The following is a 16,993-nucleotide window of genomic DNA, read 5'->3' on the forward strand; positions in this document are numbered from 1 at the left end:
CAAATGATTTTCAATGCTTGATTTGGATATTTTGAGTATGTCACTATCTCCTGTGTGTTATAATGTTGATTATTCCAAATTAATGTCTTGATTTGAGCACTATCAACTTCAACTGGTCTACCTGACCATGGAGCATTGTCCAGTGAGAAATCTCCAGCATGAAATTTTGCAGGTCACTTTTGACATGTTTAATCAGTCACTGCACCTTCTCCATACACTGCACGGATCTGCTTTTGCATTTCTGTTGTGTTTTCACCTTTCTTGAAATAATAAAACATAATATGCCAAAAATATTGCTTTTTTCACACTTCCATGTTTGATATTAAAATGGCTACACAAAAATGCATTAATTTTGAAAAGTTTAAAAAAATGCATTTATATGACAACTCTCACAATGCAACAAAATTGTTTTGAATGGTGTTAAAGACAGCTAAGCACTACTGGAGACATTTTATGGAAAAAACCAAACGAAATTTTTGGCCAACCAAATGTCTTACAGATTGTTCTCTCTGGCACATCTTGGTTCTGACAGATGTGCCATCTACCTACTAACCATTTTTATTAACCATTAACTAAGCAGGTGGGCTTTCCAGTTGGCTCAGTGATGAAAAATCTGCCTGCCAATGCAGGAGATTCAGGAGATGCTGGTTCGATCCCTGGGCTGAGAGGATCCCCTGGAGAAGGGAATGGCTACCACTCCAGTATTCTTGCTTGGAGAATCCCATGAGCAGAGGAGCCTGGCAGGCTATGGTTCATGGGGTCTCAAAGAGTTGGACATGATTGAGCATGCAACACTCACAACATTCAACTAAGCAAGTTTTTTTTTTATTTGAAATTTTAAAGTAGGCAGGGATTGCAATATGGATCCTTAGAATTATGTCATTTAAAATGTTTTTTCCTGATAAAGCTTGGCAGGTGAAATCCAAAGGTACTTGCTGTCCTCACTAGAAAAGGCTCTCTGTTTGCCTTTGCTGATGGTAATTTATTAAGAATATATCTCTTTCATTTATAGCTGACCTCAGGGAAAGCAGAATTCCTTTTACAGTTTCTACCTCAGTAGCTATGGATGAAGTACCCCTTGTTCCTATATTCCTGCCTAGATTTGTGTTTGAGTTTTATCTTACACATCAGTTCATCTTTTAGCCATTCTGATCTCTGCCATGCAGAGCCCCTTAAAAACTTTCCCTTCTTTGAGAAAAGGTCATAAATAAGGGATATTAATGAAAAATAAAATGAGGACATGATTCCATCCTGAGTAGTCTAAGTGTATGTATATGCCACCTCAAGATTCTGACAATTAGCATTTACTCATTTTCTTAAATGAGTTCTATTATGCACCTTTATTTGGCAGTCAAGGTGGCCACATTGTGTTGTCCCCCTCATGCTGCTTTGTACTAGGTGTTGAAAGGACAGAATGAGAGACAGGGAAAGAGAATAGCTTTTACAAATGAATTTTAGAGTTCTAGTATCTTTCAGAAGCAACAAATCATTTTTAGTCTGACAGCTCCTAATTAAATTGATTGTGAGATAAAATGCATCCAATAAGTGTCAGGCTCACATGAGTTAAAAAGTCTAGTGGGTTGTGAAAGGCATTTAATGCTCCTAAACCTTCCTGCAAATGGATGCCCTTGAAAGCTCTCCTAGCAATGAGTTAAAGATCTCAGCTGGGGGCTGCTGACATGTTGTAATGACTATAATTTATAGCACACCAGCTCCATACTACCCTTTGCCTCACCAGGGTGCTGCCTGAAGCTGGTAGGGTTAGAAGGAAAAAAGGGGAAAGAAAAAAAAGACTCAAGGGCCCTTTTAACAGCCTCTCTACTATCAGCTTAGACTTTTGGGGCCTCTTTCAGAGGCTAGTAACTTTCAAACTGAACCTGTCTTATTCAACTTCTACTGATTTATACCATAATGGTATAGTTGCTGACTTACATGGCCAGTTATTCCAGGTAGGTTGGCAGAAGCTCAGAGAAGACTTTAATTTAATTAATTAATTCATTTGTTCATCAGTTATTAATTGAGCATCTATAATGTTCTAAAAACTGTTCTAAGCACTGGGGTCATATGAATAAGACAAACTTCTTAATCTCATGAGTTCCACTTTCCCTGGGGCTAGAAGGGGCCAGAGACAAAAAAGGGATAGGAAACCAAGTAAACATACAGGCAGACAAGAAAATGTCTGATACAATATTATTTATAAAAATCTGAAATTATCTTGTTTCTTTCCCTTGGTGTGAATAACTTTAAGTAGAAAGACCTATGTGGCTAGCTGAGGTTAGCTGAATCCCTAAGATTGAAATAATGAATAGGAGGGAAGAAAGGAGAGAAGGGTAGGAACCCAAAGACAGTATCCTTGTAACATATTGAAACAGATATTCTTGTGTGGTTCAGAAGTTGTCTCTGAGTATAATTTTGGTAGCAAAATTTCAAAATAATTGGAACAATGACAGCGTTATTGAAACAAGTATTTGTTTAGTCAATAGGTAAATCTGAAAGATGTGTGACTTCTGATATGATCGTATAAGAAAAGCAAAAAGTAATGGAAACAGCATGCTATAGAGGAGCAGAATGGATTTTGGTTTGATCTGGGTTCAAATTGTGACTGTGGCTTTTCCTGGTTCTGTGACCTTGACCAAGATATTTACAACTTTACAAGTTGCATGCTTGCAGTTGCATGCATGCATGCTAAGTCGCTTCAGTCATGTCTGACTCTGTAGCCCATCAGGCTCATCTGTCCATGGGATTCTCTAGGCAAGAATACTGGAGTGGGTTGCCACGTCCTCTTCCAGGGGATCTTCCTGACCTCAGAGTTGGATCCCGAATCTCAAGTCTCCTGCATTGGCAGGCAGGTCTTTACCACTAGCACCACCTGGAAAGCCCTACTTTACAATTACTTCATCATAAAAATGGTACAGAAATAACATGTTTCAGAGGCTTATTGTAAGAAATAAGTAAAATAGTATTCATAAAGTGTCCAAAACGATACCTCTCCTATAAAAGAGCAAAGAGACATCAATAAAGCGGGTCTTGTTTTTATACTTAGTCATGAATTCTAATTTTATGTACATCATACATTATCACAATCAATAAATCATAATGTCAATTCTTAAAAATCTTCAGACATAGCTAGAAAAAAAAATGTCCTTTAAGGACAGTTTCATTCCATTATTGTTAGGTCAAACAAAGGGCCTGAAATGGAAGGAGTTTTGATTTTGTGTGTTCTGGATCAAATCTGGCATAATGTTCCTCTGAGTGTGGCCACTATTCAAGTCATAGTTTTTGAGGCTTTGTGATACTGTGAAACAACAACTCAATGAAGGATCAGAGGATGGAAAATTCAAGGTTGATTCATGCATTTTAAAGTGTGAATGTCTTATAGCATCAGACACAATGTGAAGCAGCTAGTGCCAGAGAGATGGTAACCCAAGAGAACAGAAAGACCTTCATCTCAAAGAAGGGAAAAAAAAATCAACAGCTTAATCTCTCTAAAGCCTCATATTCTGGCAGAAAAATTTGCACTGATGAAAAGAAGGAAACAAAACAAAGATTACCAGACCAATTTCCCCCCGAAATTACCAGGTGGCTATATACTATCTCCAGCCTCTCCAAGGATGTCTTTGAAAATCTTTCCCATAGAAGCCCTTCTGGATTCCAGGACTTAAAGAAGGTCTCATCACTTTATGTTTGTTGCAGAATAAACAGGGAAGGGTTATGAAGTAAAATAATTTTGTATAGTGTACCATGAACTCTCACATGTTAAATATAATTTTTGGTTAATGACCATCCTATACAAGTCCTTGGTATGCTACAGGTATCTAGTTTATTATACATAGTGTTTAAAGGTATTGGTAAAGACTTAAATCAGGCCCTGAATTAGGAATGGGTTTCTCTCTTTTTCATTTTTCTGAAAATAAGAACCAATTTGCCTAATTTCAATTTATGGTCCGTTCCTGGAAAATGCAATCTGCTCTGAGTATAAGATCTTGCTCTTCCATGAATTTTCTTAGGAACTCACAGGTTATCTTGTCTCTCTTTTCCCCCTTCAAAACCCTTTCTTATGGTATCCGGCCCTTCTGTGTACCGGGTGAAAAGAGAGTTGACAAGGTGGCAAAACGAAATTGCCATCTTTCGTGGTCAGCCAATGCGGTGAGCATTCGGCCCCTTGAGGTATTTTTGTGCAGCTTTTCGGAGAAGCATTGCCTCGTCTCCACTGAACTGATAACGATGAAACTTCAATCCCTGTTGCCTTCAATCATTTTCTTATTGTGCCAGCTCAATGACTTTTCTTCAATTCCAGTTTTCTGGTACTGGGTCTGGCAGAGACTAGGGAAAAAAGAATGCTTTAGGTGTGTGTTGCACTGAACTTCACTTTTAATTCCCTGAAAATGTGCAATCTGAAGTCTTATTCAGGGAAAAATTGTGTTTATGTTTGTGGCCAAAAGGAATGCAGAAAAGTGACAGATGTAAGATGAGAGAAGAGGCAGACTTTAATCATTTTGTTGTCAAAGCAGCTTTGGATCGTCCTTTGATGAAAGCATTTTCCTCACTGCTTCTGGAAAACTAGAGACTCGCTCTCTTGCCCTTTGCAGATTCCTTACCCAGGCGGTTTAAATCCTGCACTAAATATGAAACTTCTAAACCCTAGATCCTTGCTATAGAACATTCCAGTTTATATTAAATCATTCATATTGTGGAAGAATTGGATCTCTGCTCTAACTGGGTAGAGACTCCGGTGACTCAGTTTACACATAATCCTCATGGAAGTGATGGCAACATTTGATAAACCCCAGTGACCAAAGAACACGTCTTCATCTGCGATTGGGCCAGTTGCATTTCACAGAGACGCTGAGCATTAAAGCATATAATGTTTACAAAGTAAAAGCCTTTTCTCCCTTAATCCCTGCATGCCTGTAATTAAGCAGGAGAGTTAATTTTATGTAAATCATGCATTACTGTAATTGAGCGCAAGTGAACATTCATGTACATCTTATTTAAAAGAGAAATATAATGTTATTATGTGGATGCTGGTGCAGTGAAGTCTTAACCCTCTGGGGGGACGTCGACAATGTTGCCGGTTGTTTACAAGGCTTGGTCTGGGAGCTTAATTACAAGTCGCTGGGTTCTGTTGGTGCTGTCCTGTGAAGAGCGGAGCCACGTGCCTTCAGAAAGTCTGAAAGGTGGAACACTGGGGCTTCTCTTCCTGTTTCTCCCCTAACTTCCACTTTATCGAGCCATCATTTTTGTCTTTCTACTCAACTTTTCAGACCTAAAGAATCCTCTCCAATGGTTTGCTCCTCTTGGCAGTTCTGACTTGTATTTCCCCAGGCAGACCACAGATGGTTTTGTCTTCTGTAAGTAGGGGCTGGTCTGAGGCAGACCAGCCTTTTTTCGAACATCTTTTCTATGGCTGCTCAGGGCTGCTTTAAGACCCCAGGATTTTCTCTTGCAAGTGTGGCCAGATCAGATAGCGCTTATGTGATGGCCACTGCACTGCTACAGCAGGAGACCGAGGGCTCGCCTTCTGGGTGGGGAGGATAATCTATTCCTTTGTTCTGTATCTAGAGAGCAGATCCAGTGCTTTGCAACAAGCTTGTCCAGCAGAATATAAAGAATCTGATCTGCATAACTTGAGGTTAAGAATTGTGAGGAAGAAAATATGCACATGACAGGACTTTTATTTTAAACAGTTCTCCCCCTCACCCAGAGGCCTGAACAATCATCTTTGGAGTAATGCCTTGGCCTCTTTCTGCCCGGCTTGCCAAGCCAGCTCCTCACCTCCCAACCCTGTACAAGCAGCAGGTTGGTCTTTTGAGACTTCAGGGTGAGACACCTTCCCAGGGCACCACCTTCCTGCCCCCAGCTCACTAGCTGACACCACATACGCCTGTCAGTTCAGTTCAGTTCAGTCGCTCAGTCATGTCCTACTCTTTGCGACCCCATGAACCGCAGCACGCCAGGCCTCCCTGTCCATCACCAACTCCTGGAATCCACCCAAACCCATATCCATTGAGTCAGTGATGCCATCCAACCATTTCATCCTCTGTCGTCCCCTTCTCCTCCTGCTCCCAATCTTTCCCAGCATAAGGGTCTTTTCAAATAAGTCAGCTCTTCGCATCAGGTGGGCAAAGTATTGGAGTTTCAGCTTCAATATCAGTCCTACCAATGAATACTCAGGACTGATCTCCTTTAGGATACGCCTGTAGTTCTGCTTTAGATGTGCTTCTTTTTGAAGGACTATTTGAATGAACCATCTCTTACACTCCTCTTCCCATAACTGCCCCCTTCCTCCCAATCCAGCTGTTGGCTGTCTCCCTCCCTCTTACCTTCCCCCAGCCTTTTATTCCTCTCTCAGCTTTTTCTTGCTCCTTTGCTTCTTCCCCATCCCCTATATTGTGTTTTCTCACTCTGAGGTCTCACTTGAAATGCCACTGGTCCAGAGGTTATAGATCTAAACAGATGAAGTAACTTCTAGCTAAGAATTTTTTTTACAGTAATTAGGAAGTAAGTATGTTCCCTGGTGGCCATAGCATTTTCTCTTCATCTTTGTTCTTATAAAGAAATCCCTTGACATACCACATAGCAAAGCCTGTTAGAAGAACAAATGGTCTTTACTGGTCTAGTTCATCCAGTAATATTCAGTGCTTTTTTCTAGTAGCTAACTTCAGCTCACTTGATGTGTGGCACTAATTTGTGCATGATGGAGAAGGCAATGGCACCCCACTCCAGTACTCTTGCCTGGAAAATCCCATGGACGGAGGAGCCTGGTAGGCTACAGTTCATGGGGTCGCTAAGAGTCGGACACGACTGAGCAACTTCACTTTCACTTTTACCTTTCATGCACTGGAGAAAGAAATGGCAACCCACTCCAGTATTCTTGCCTGGAGAATCCTAGGGACGGCAGAGCCTGGTGAGCTGCCGTCTATGGGGTCGCACAGAGTCGGACACGACTGAAGCAACTTAGCATAGCATAGCATAGCATAGCATAGCATTTAAGTGATATAATGCTGCTGCTGCTGCTAAGTCGCTTTAGTCGTGTCCGACTCTGTGCGACCCCATAGACGGCAGCCCACCAGGCTCCCCCATCCCTGGGATTCTCCAGGCAAGAACACTGGAGTGGCGTGCCATTGCCTTCTCCGAAGTGATATGATATTCTTATGCTATTTTTAATTATTCAGTCTTGTGATCAAGTTTGAAAGTCGGTTGCAAGTACCTTTCAGTATAATCAGGATATATGTTTTTTTAATAAATAAAAGTAATAATAAGTACTATCTTTAATTATTTAATGTGTTATTTAAATTTTATTTAAATGTATTTAAAGTGTTATTTAATGCTACACTTTTATACTACCTGCTGATTCTGAACCAAGTCGATTGCCTCAGTTAAGGCCAGTGAGCAACCTTTTACTCATAGCATACAAGGAGGGAAGAAGACCCCAGTGTGGGAAACAGCTCAGCACAGAGGTTAATACTCTCATGAGCTGACTTTAACTGCAATGTGAATTCTTATTGCAATGACAGCTTTGGCATGAGCACCTTGAAGCTAAATAATGGTGAAATGGCCAAACCCTTCTCTAGACTAGGAATTAGAGAGAGGCTTGTGGTTGTTGCTGTGCAGTTGCCAAGTCGTATCCAACTCTTCGTGACCCCACAGACGTAGCCTACCAGGCTCCCACAAAGTGAAAAGAGAAACAAAACATCCTCACGGTGAGTGGAGGGTAAAGCTGGTCTAACATCTCTAGATCTACTTAGATTCAAGTTGACACAGGGACAATTAAGGAGAAACTGTAGATGAGGTCACATGCTTTGGACAGACTTGGAGACTGAGAATAGCTTACTAATAGTATGTGTGCTGGGACTGGAAGGGTCCCTTGTAAGTAGTGTGGGAGATGGTGGGAAATTAGTGTTGTGAGGGGGAAAGAAAGATAAGCATGCAAACAGATGACTTGGAGATCCTCATCTAAACTTTTTGAAGGCCTCACTGATTTGCAACTGAATGAGATTGAACTTACACAAGAGCCACACCATATATCTGGTAGTTTGGTAAGTTGTGCTTAAATGACTGTGAAACTCTGTAGCTTATTATTAGTGGGCATTCAGTTTATTAAAAATTATTTTATTGTCTTATAAAAACCTCAACATACATTCACCGATATTATCTGAAAGGACATATGTCAACACCTTGGTGTTTATCTTTTGTCGGTGAGATTAATTTATGTGTTTGGCATCTAATTTTGCCAGTTAACCAAGTGTAATTTATGTAATCTATTTATTACTAATTTGATGTACTGTGGTGACAGTTTGGGTCATTACTCTCTGCATTGTTTTCATAGCCTGGCTTATAAAAAGGTTTTTGTTTTCAAGGTCTAAGTCCAGGGATTGTGTCAGAGAAGTGTTTTAACAGAGGACGGAGTCTCCCTGAAGTAGAGGAAAAAGGTGGTTGGGATCTGGAGATGGGGAGGAAGCCTGGCAAGGGGAGACACCCATGTGGAGGCAGGGTACAGAGCCATCTCCAAATGTGCCCTGAAGAACGGGTTGACTGCTTAAGGATGGCTGCTGAGAAGCTGCTGCCTCCAAGCAGCAGCTGGGCCCCACTGGGAATAGAGAACTAGGACTGCCCCTGTCCTCTCTCCCCCTCTCCTATAATACCTGATATTGGACTCTCAGTAACTCCGAATTAGGTTCTTATGCTGGATTGAGTTTGGTTACATTCCCAAAGTAAGTGGACCAGTAAAGTTGATTTTTGTCGAGGTTGGGGCTGGAAGAAGGCCTGACTCTGACCCGGTGGGTTGCACATCATCTCCACCTTCCTGATGTTGCCTTCAAAGGGCCTTTCTCATTTACATATTCATGCATAGGTTATTAAAAAAAACAATACCATTACCTTATATAATCCTTCACACTTCATATAATATGGATGCTCATATAAAGATATCAATTAATTCAATGAAAAGGTTCTTGTGATTGATATCCAGATGATTAATTATGTAAGTGAAACATCTCCTCTAATTGAGGAACAGTAACAGCTGGTGCAGTGCTGAATGGTTTCGGAAAATGGAAGTAGCCTCTGAAGATAAACATTAGTAGAGAGTCTAACGTGACTTTGAGATAATCTCTGTCATATTTCAGTAGTCTGTACTGACGTTTCCTCGAGGATTCATGAAATCGAAGAATTTGGGCTTGCAAAGTCACTGCAATATTGACTCACTCATCCCGTGTCTAGAAACACATGAGAGGCTGAACACTATGTGCTTTATCAGGACAGACCTGTTTTAAAGTGAAAGAATGATCACTCTTGATCACTCTTCTTGTTCACACATGATGCCAGTGGACCCATTTGATAAAAAAAAAGAGGACCAGTATTTTTAACTCTACATTGTCTTATTTTCCCAGAAACAGCTCTCTTGTCCCGAAAGAGACAAGAAACGCTCCTTTGAGTGGATGCATTGCTTGATTCCTTCTAATTCTAACCATATGACTCCCATTATGCCTTATTTAACTGATGACATATGGTTTTTCCTTCTTAATTACTTTAAAACAAATATTTATTATATCCCTAAAAAATAATTTCTGTACATTGCAAGTTCACGCTGTGTATGTCCTTGTTCTATGCACAACATGGACTTCCTTGCTTATCTTTTCTCCTGATTATTAAATACAAGGCATAAAGTAATTAGGTGACTTGCCCAAGGTTAAGTAGTTCATCAAGTGGAATTTAGACTGGGACCCATTTGTGTCTGGCTTCAGAGACCAAGTTTTAAATACTACCCTCTCCTTGAAGGGACCCAGCCCCCCTCAAACTCAGTCACCCTATACCTCATTCTATTTTTAATTTTTTGAATAGAGTTTAAAGCTTTCTAGTTTCTGGGTGTTGTAGACTGTTGTTTGATTAACTTCCCTGGTGGCTCAGATGGTAAAGCGTCTGCCTACAATGTGGGAGGCCTGGGTTCAATCCCTGGGTTGGGAAGATCCCCTGGAGAAGGAAATGGCAACCCACTCCAGTACCCTTGCCTGGAAAATCTCACGGACAGAGGAGCCTGGTAGACTACAGTTCATGGGGTCACAAAGAGTTGAACATGACTAAGTGACTTCACTTTCTTTCACTTTTCTTTCTTTTTCTTTTAGGAGAAGGAAAGGTTTGCTACAACTCCTGTCTTACACAAAGGCGATCACAGCTAGTTACATCTGTGTACCTAGTGATGAAACTAAAACTCCATGTGGAAATTTAAACAATTTGTTTGTACAAATAGCCTACGACCAATTTATGGAAACATGTGAATGATGGTTATGCCTATAGATTCACACTTTTCAAAGTGATGACTAACCTAGAAAAGCAGATTTTTCACCGAGTCCTAAATCCTATTTAGACTGTCACCTTTAAAAAATGTTTTAACAAATATCTTAAATATCACTTCAGGAAACTTATTTTTCACTGAATATTTTATTTTCAGAATGTGTTGGTTTGACATTTGTCCTTTTTTTTTTTTGTGGCCACAGAAGTGTCAGTCCTTTCAGTATATGCAGAGGTCATTTGAAGGAGACAAAGAAAGCTTTATTTAGATTACTGTGTCAGCCACAGAAAGCTGTGAAAAACTAAATAATAATAAGGCAATTATTTGATTTGTTATTTTCATCTTATTCCTTGAGAATTTTTACAGTTTATTTTTTCCAAAATGGTCATGCCTATTTATACACTCAAAAATCTATATCGATTTCCCACTAAGGTCTTTCATATGCCATGGGATTAATTTTCATTCTTATCATATATATATATATATATATAACACATTTATCTGTTTTCATGAAATATTATCATCTTAGTTCCATTTCAAATAATGCTGCTGCATTAGCCATAAAGTTATTCATGAGGTATTTGGTTGTGATTCTAACTTATTTTTAAAGAACCATATACTATAAACATAGCAAGGTGCTTCTGAGAATTCATGATTTGGTGTTACCCATTTAATGATGTTATTAAAATTTCTCCCTAGTTGTTAATTCCATGCACCTAAATGGAATAGATTTTGTGCTCTGTGCATTCCTAATATGTAGCTTGTTCAGGACCTTTCAGATATATGCACTTAACTGGAAGAGCCTAAGATATTTCCCAAATAAAAACCAATATCTTTTTTCCCTCTCCTTTATGAGTTATAAAACACTTTCCCTCCCCTTCTTCTTTGATTTAATTTATGTGCCAGAGATTTTTCTACTCTGGGGATGAAAATGGAAGACTAGGGAAGAAAGTTGATGAAACAGAGATGATTCAAAGATCTGAAATATTTTATCCTCACTCGATATAAAGTAAATTATTTTTTCTCTTTTCCAATAACCATCATTTTCCTTGATCTTGGAATCACTCAAAACCTAGCGACTGAGTCCTGTAGAAACTAATGCTTTGTCTCAAGATGTGGAGAAAGATAAAATACTGATACCTGTACAGAAGGTACTAGCTTGATTATATTTACAGTTAGGAGATACCGCAAATTTAAGAATGCCAATTTTTTCTCATCACTGAGTATTTATTATATATAACAAATACATGGGAAAGAAAAAACTATATTGTGTGATATAAATAGTTTATTTACATTACAGAAAAAACATCAAGACAATGTATACTATTTCAAATATATCCATACATAATCAAATATAGCTGTAGTACATGTTTTCATTGGTGTAGATTACCACAAATGCAAGGCAACATGTGTAGATCTCTTGTCTTATTCTTTTGTCTATAATACTGTATTGTGTAGTCCAAGCTTTCGGTAGTCCAGCCACTGTGCAACATGCTCCCTTTAGATTAGCCTCGTGGACGCTCTTGTTGTGTTGTCTGAACTGTAGTGCCCTGTATTTTGCTTCTGTCTGTGAATTCTGTTGCTTCTGGGGCATTTCCTAGAAGGTTGGAAAGTTTACAAATCTTAGTCCAGTGTTATTACCTGAAGTCCAGTCCCACAAAAAGAGAGTGAAGTTGTAGATTAATCAAATTATTAAAATATTTCAGATATAGGAATATATTATTAGCAGAAGTTGGAATTATTTTGGAAGAGGTTTTTGGTTTTGTTTGTTTTTGCTTCTCCTTGCAGTTGTCTTTAAGCGTCTATGAAGGAGAACTGAAGAACAGAGATGGAAGTTCAAGAGGAATACATTTACCTAGTCCTCAACTGCTTACTCATTAAGGCAGAAAGAATGACTCAGCACAATGCAATCAAGCAAGTGTGAGCCCATCTAATCTCACGTTAAAGGTCTTCAACAACTTAATATTTTAAACGTCCCAAGGGTGAATGTTATATTGACATTTCAATGCTAAAAGTTTAAATCTTATCAAACCAGAGAATGAGCTAACTGTTAATATAGGATCTGTAATGAAAAGGGATATTGTTTTGGTTCAGCCTAATATCATTTTTGTATGTGAATACTATAAGCTAGAGACATAAATTGGCACCGGTTATTTAGCTTCTATAAAAAGCTAATACTCAAATTATTTAAAGAGCTCTGATCTTTTCTTTTATGATAAAGCAATGCTTTGATGATACAAATAAAAATAATAATATAGAGTTCATATAAAATCCTATTATAATAGCCTATAGAGTATCAGATAATGCATAGTCATATATGTTCATATATGAATAAATGTATATAGTGTATATATATATATATGATTTTGAGGGGGAAGTAGATCTGTCAAAATGAACATGGAGCTGGAAGCCACATTCCTCAAAAGTAAAGAGAAAATAGATTTTGTTTTCACATGGATAGTGAAAACAGACGTGTGCCTTAAAAAGTGGCCAGCCTAATGTGGGGCTCAATTTAGGTTATCTTGAATAGCAGAATACAAACATCATTACCAGTGAAAGGGGCAGTATGAGTGATGATGAAATGCACAAGCTCTGATATTAGGCGACCTAGTCATTTTTGCCCCGATTGCTCACCTGTGTACACTCAGCGACTTGCTGACTTCTCATACCTCAGAGTGCTTATCTTGAAAATGGGGATAATTGTTCTCTCTTCATAAAGTTTTCACACATATATTTATTTGTGTGTGTGTGTGTACACATATATGACACACACACACAGACATACGCACATAGAGATGTGCAATTTCTGGGGAGATAAGGACCTTATGTATCCCAGTTGTTTTTATTATGTATGGAAATGAAACTGTGACTAATAAGACTTTTAAACATCTGCTCAAGCATTGAAAGTTCTGCATTTTTCTTAGTACATGAAGTAGCAAATCAAATTGTTACGAGATTAGATCTATCACATATGAATTTCATTTTTCATATGCTGATATTGCTTAGATATTAGAAGGCTCAAGACCCTTGGAGTAATATGGCACAGCTTCCTGTGTTTTAGATGCTTTTCTATCTTCTCTTTTACACTTAGTGTTTTTGGTTTAAGTTATTTTTACACTCCCCAGAATCTATTTTATTGTAATCCATTGACTCACTTGGCATCTAAGCATAAGAGTCGAGTTGATGAACTCAACTTGGTTTCGAGTAGCACAGAGCTCCCGTCGATGATCTTCCCTTAAGCCTTTAGGCCAGGGAAGGATTTATGAACCACATTTTGTCTTTTTCAAGAGCAAATGCCACACTTGTCCTCAAAGAAGATAGCACAATACAGATACTGAGATATATTAGGACTTTTATTTTCTACAGATATGATACTTTTATTTTCTTGTCTTCTGAAAATAATTTTTTGGGAAACATTTTGATTTACTGTAGAGCTGCACAAACTATTGAAAGTCTAAATGCCTTGTGAATTTGGCAGAAACCTTGAAAAACTTCCTTGGAACTCTTCTCTTGAGCAGAGTGAAATCAGATCAGAACAGAATATCTTCAATAACATTTCTGGTTAGACCAGGACATAAATAATATGCATTTGGTCTGGAATCTATTTCTTGGTTACCATGAGTTTACACACTAATGAAGTTAAGCACTTAACCGGCCTCTGTCCTTTACTCCAAGCCCAGTGTCAGAGATTAGTAATTATTCTTTTTTTTTTTCTGTTGAAACTGGATGGGATCTCTGTATTTCTCTCAACCCAACTCTCCAGGAAATAATTACTGTTTGATTGTTCTGGGGTTTGATATGAAAGTTTCTTGTGAAATTTGCTGTGTGTTTCCATGTATCAAAGGTTTTCATGCACTACAACATGATCATTCTCATTATAATTATTTTCTTTGAATTTTGTGATTAAAGTTATTTTGCTAAGTTAAGATAAAAATGTATTTGTTGTTCATATCAAATAAGGTGAAAACAGTTATATCTGAGAGTTATACTTGGAAATATAAGTGCTATAAGTAAGAGCTATAATTTAATATTTTTCTAGGTCTTTTATAAAATCTATTCTGATTTTATTTGGCATGCTGAGATCTTCTCAACCCATGGATTGAACCCGGGTCTTCTGCATTGCAGGTGGATTCTTTACCTTCTGAGCCACTAGCAAAGCTTGAGTAAGGAAATGCTGGTCATTTAAACAGTCTGTTAGTAGTTTGAATGAAGACTGACTGTTTATAGTTAAAAGTGAAGAGCATATTTAAACAAAGACTGGCATTACACATTAGAAGAGGAAAGAAAAGGCCTTTGCTTAGAAAATAAATAATCCTCATCAAAATGCAAAAATAAGGAAAATAATTTGTACCACTCCAGCATGAAAGTCATTGTCTTTCCATTTGGCTATTCAAATGTTATGATGAAGAAATAGGACTCCAGAGAATGGATGGTTGCGGAGTCCATGAAGGGATTTGTAATTAGAGTGATCTGACACAGACAAGGAGGAATGACGTATCCCTTTATGTGGGTGACCATTGGGTATATTTACTGACCTTGTGATGCAAAGAACCACCACACAGATGACGGCAATCTGAATCGTTCCAATCACAGCTGCGATTAAGACGTACTGAAATCGGACAGGGCCAGGAACAACATACAGTACACTGTAATCCTTTTTTTCACAGTGTTGTCCAGTATAACCAGCATCACACCTGGAATAAATGATAGCGTCCAGTTACCTAAAGCTGCTGTACTCATTTTTATAGTTGGCCTATGGCCATTTCTCTTCATTTTGAAATTAGGGCTTTTTGTTTCCTTTTCCTGCTCTTAAAAAATAGTACTTTGTAGATTTGTTTCTCAAATACTTATTATCAATAAGGTCTCTTTGTGTTTTTTATTTCAAAGATATGTGGTTTCTTTTTATACCTATAATAGTAGAGTTTGAAGATAGGAGGGTTGGTAGGTAATTTGTGATAGTATAGGGAGATGATAGAAGCCCAGGGTTAACTGTTCTTTTTATTTTTTTCAGGTGAGCTTTACATTTTATTTAATTTGCTCTTTAATTAACCTAAGTCAATATAATTACTTGAGAAAAGGCTTGTTTCTGATGACATGAGTATAAAAAATAGTGTTATTTATTTATTTTTTGGATAAAGCATTCTCTATGCAACAGTTAGAATGTGTTAAAAAATATGTTAGGGCCAGAGGTACAGCAAGACTGATTTCTTTAATTTACTGGTCATAAAGTTGTCTGCTTATGTTAGAGAGTTAAATTTCAGTAGTAAAAAGGTAATTACAATGTAGGCAATAAGGTTTAGCAAAACAAGCCCATGTGTATTCATCTGAGAATGAAGACTGCCTCTCTGTCACTCAGCCCTCATCAGAACACTCAAGTAGATAGTGTTAGAATTAGCAGTTGACCATGAAATGAAGAAACAGCTCACATGAGAATAACACTCGTGGGGATCAACTTGTCATTGGCTTTGTGCAACTACTTTAGTACCTCACTTTGAATGTCTCATAACTATATCCTAGGATCTTTGGTTTCTGTATCAGAAGGGTTTAATAATGACAACTCTGCTGGGAATGACAGAGCAGCGGGAGCAACTTCTCAGTCTGCCTGGCTCCACTGGAAGGCAGGTGCTCGTGTATTCAGTGAAGGAAAACGTGAAAGGAAGACAGATCTTGAGAAAGAGAGAGAGAGAGGAAGGAAGGAAGAAAGAAGGCCAAGATGAAGAAAAAGAAAAAGGAGGGGAAGGAGATGAAAAGGGGAGGGGGGAAGGGAAGGAAGAGAAAAAGAGAGCAGCACTCTTTCCCCTGTATAGCAATATGCAACCTATTTCACCATTTGCCACTTGTATATGCCATTATTTTGGAAAAGATGACATACCCAAAGCAACCATATTATTTTACGAAGAGTAAGGCCGCATCCAGTCATTTGAGAAATATTTGTCAAGTCTCTAATCTGTGCCAAGCACTGCTCTGCATCCATGGGAAAGAGTGGTGAATGAACCAGAGGAGGCCGTGTCTTTAAGGAACTTGTAATGCCCAAGGTACAATTTAAAATTCTACCAACAGAGTGTATATAATGATGTGTTACATAATACTTGGGTATGGAAGGTACACAGATATTGCTTTCTTGTGTGTGTGTGTGTGTGTGTTTGTGTGTGTGTGTGTGTGTGTGTAGGAGAGGCAGAGAAAAGTGTGGCTGCTGATCACCCACTCAGGCAGAATGCCATCCAGAATTTAGTTTTGATATTTTTATTTTATGCATTTAAAAGTTAAAGGGTGAAAACCTTACCTGCAAGATGGCTCCTGCATATTGATAGAATGTTCACACTTCCCATGCATGCAGAAGCCATTGTAGTGTTCTGGGCAAGGTATGTGGTGTTCTCTGGCACTTTCTTCTAATTTGTTAGCATTCTCTGTGAATACAGATAAAAGCAACATCCCCTGTAAATACTTTCTTAGCCTGGTAAGATCAACCAGGATATTAAGAAGCAAAGCTACGTAGGCAAAAATATTTAAAAGGCAAGAATTAAAAGGCCATGCTTCAGAAGAAAGACGGAGAAAGAACTGAAAGACAGATGTCTTTACAATTGTGTTTAGAGATGAAACTGCAAAATTACCCAGTGCTTTTCATGCTTTTATGTAATTTCCTACATCTTTAAGAGCCAGTAATGTTTCTATGAGTTGTCAGACAGCTTTAACTTTCCTTGTGTA

At 38.3% G+C, this 16,993-nt stretch overlaps 1 protein-coding gene across 1 annotated transcript in view; it reads right to left on the bottom strand.

Moving 5' to 3' along the window:
• Nucleotides 1–11,494: 11,494 nt before the first annotated feature.
• Nucleotides 11,495–16,993, bottom strand: part of TMEFF2 (transmembrane protein with EGF like and two follistatin like domains 2) — a 280,220-nt gene continuing 274,721 nt past the window's right edge. The window contains exons 8-10 of the mRNA XM_081581410.1: nucleotides 16,572–16,695; nucleotides 14,824–14,982; nucleotides 11,495–11,885 (exon numbers count right to left, since the gene is read on the bottom strand). Of these exons, the coding sequence (XP_081437536.1) occupies nucleotides 11,789–11,885; nucleotides 14,824–14,982; nucleotides 16,572–16,695 (380 nt within the window). The 3' untranslated portion in view covers nucleotides 11,495–11,788. The remainder of the gene's footprint in view (nucleotides 11,886–14,823; nucleotides 14,983–16,571; nucleotides 16,696–16,993) is intronic.

Source organism: Giraffa tippelskirchi, chromosome 3, assembly GCF_054371585.1.
Source record: "Giraffa tippelskirchi isolate mGirTip1 chromosome 3, T2T-mGirTip1v1.2.pri, whole genome shotgun sequence".
In the NCBI taxonomy this organism is placed as follows: domain Eukaryota; kingdom Metazoa; phylum Chordata; class Mammalia; order Artiodactyla; family Giraffidae; genus Giraffa; species Giraffa tippelskirchi.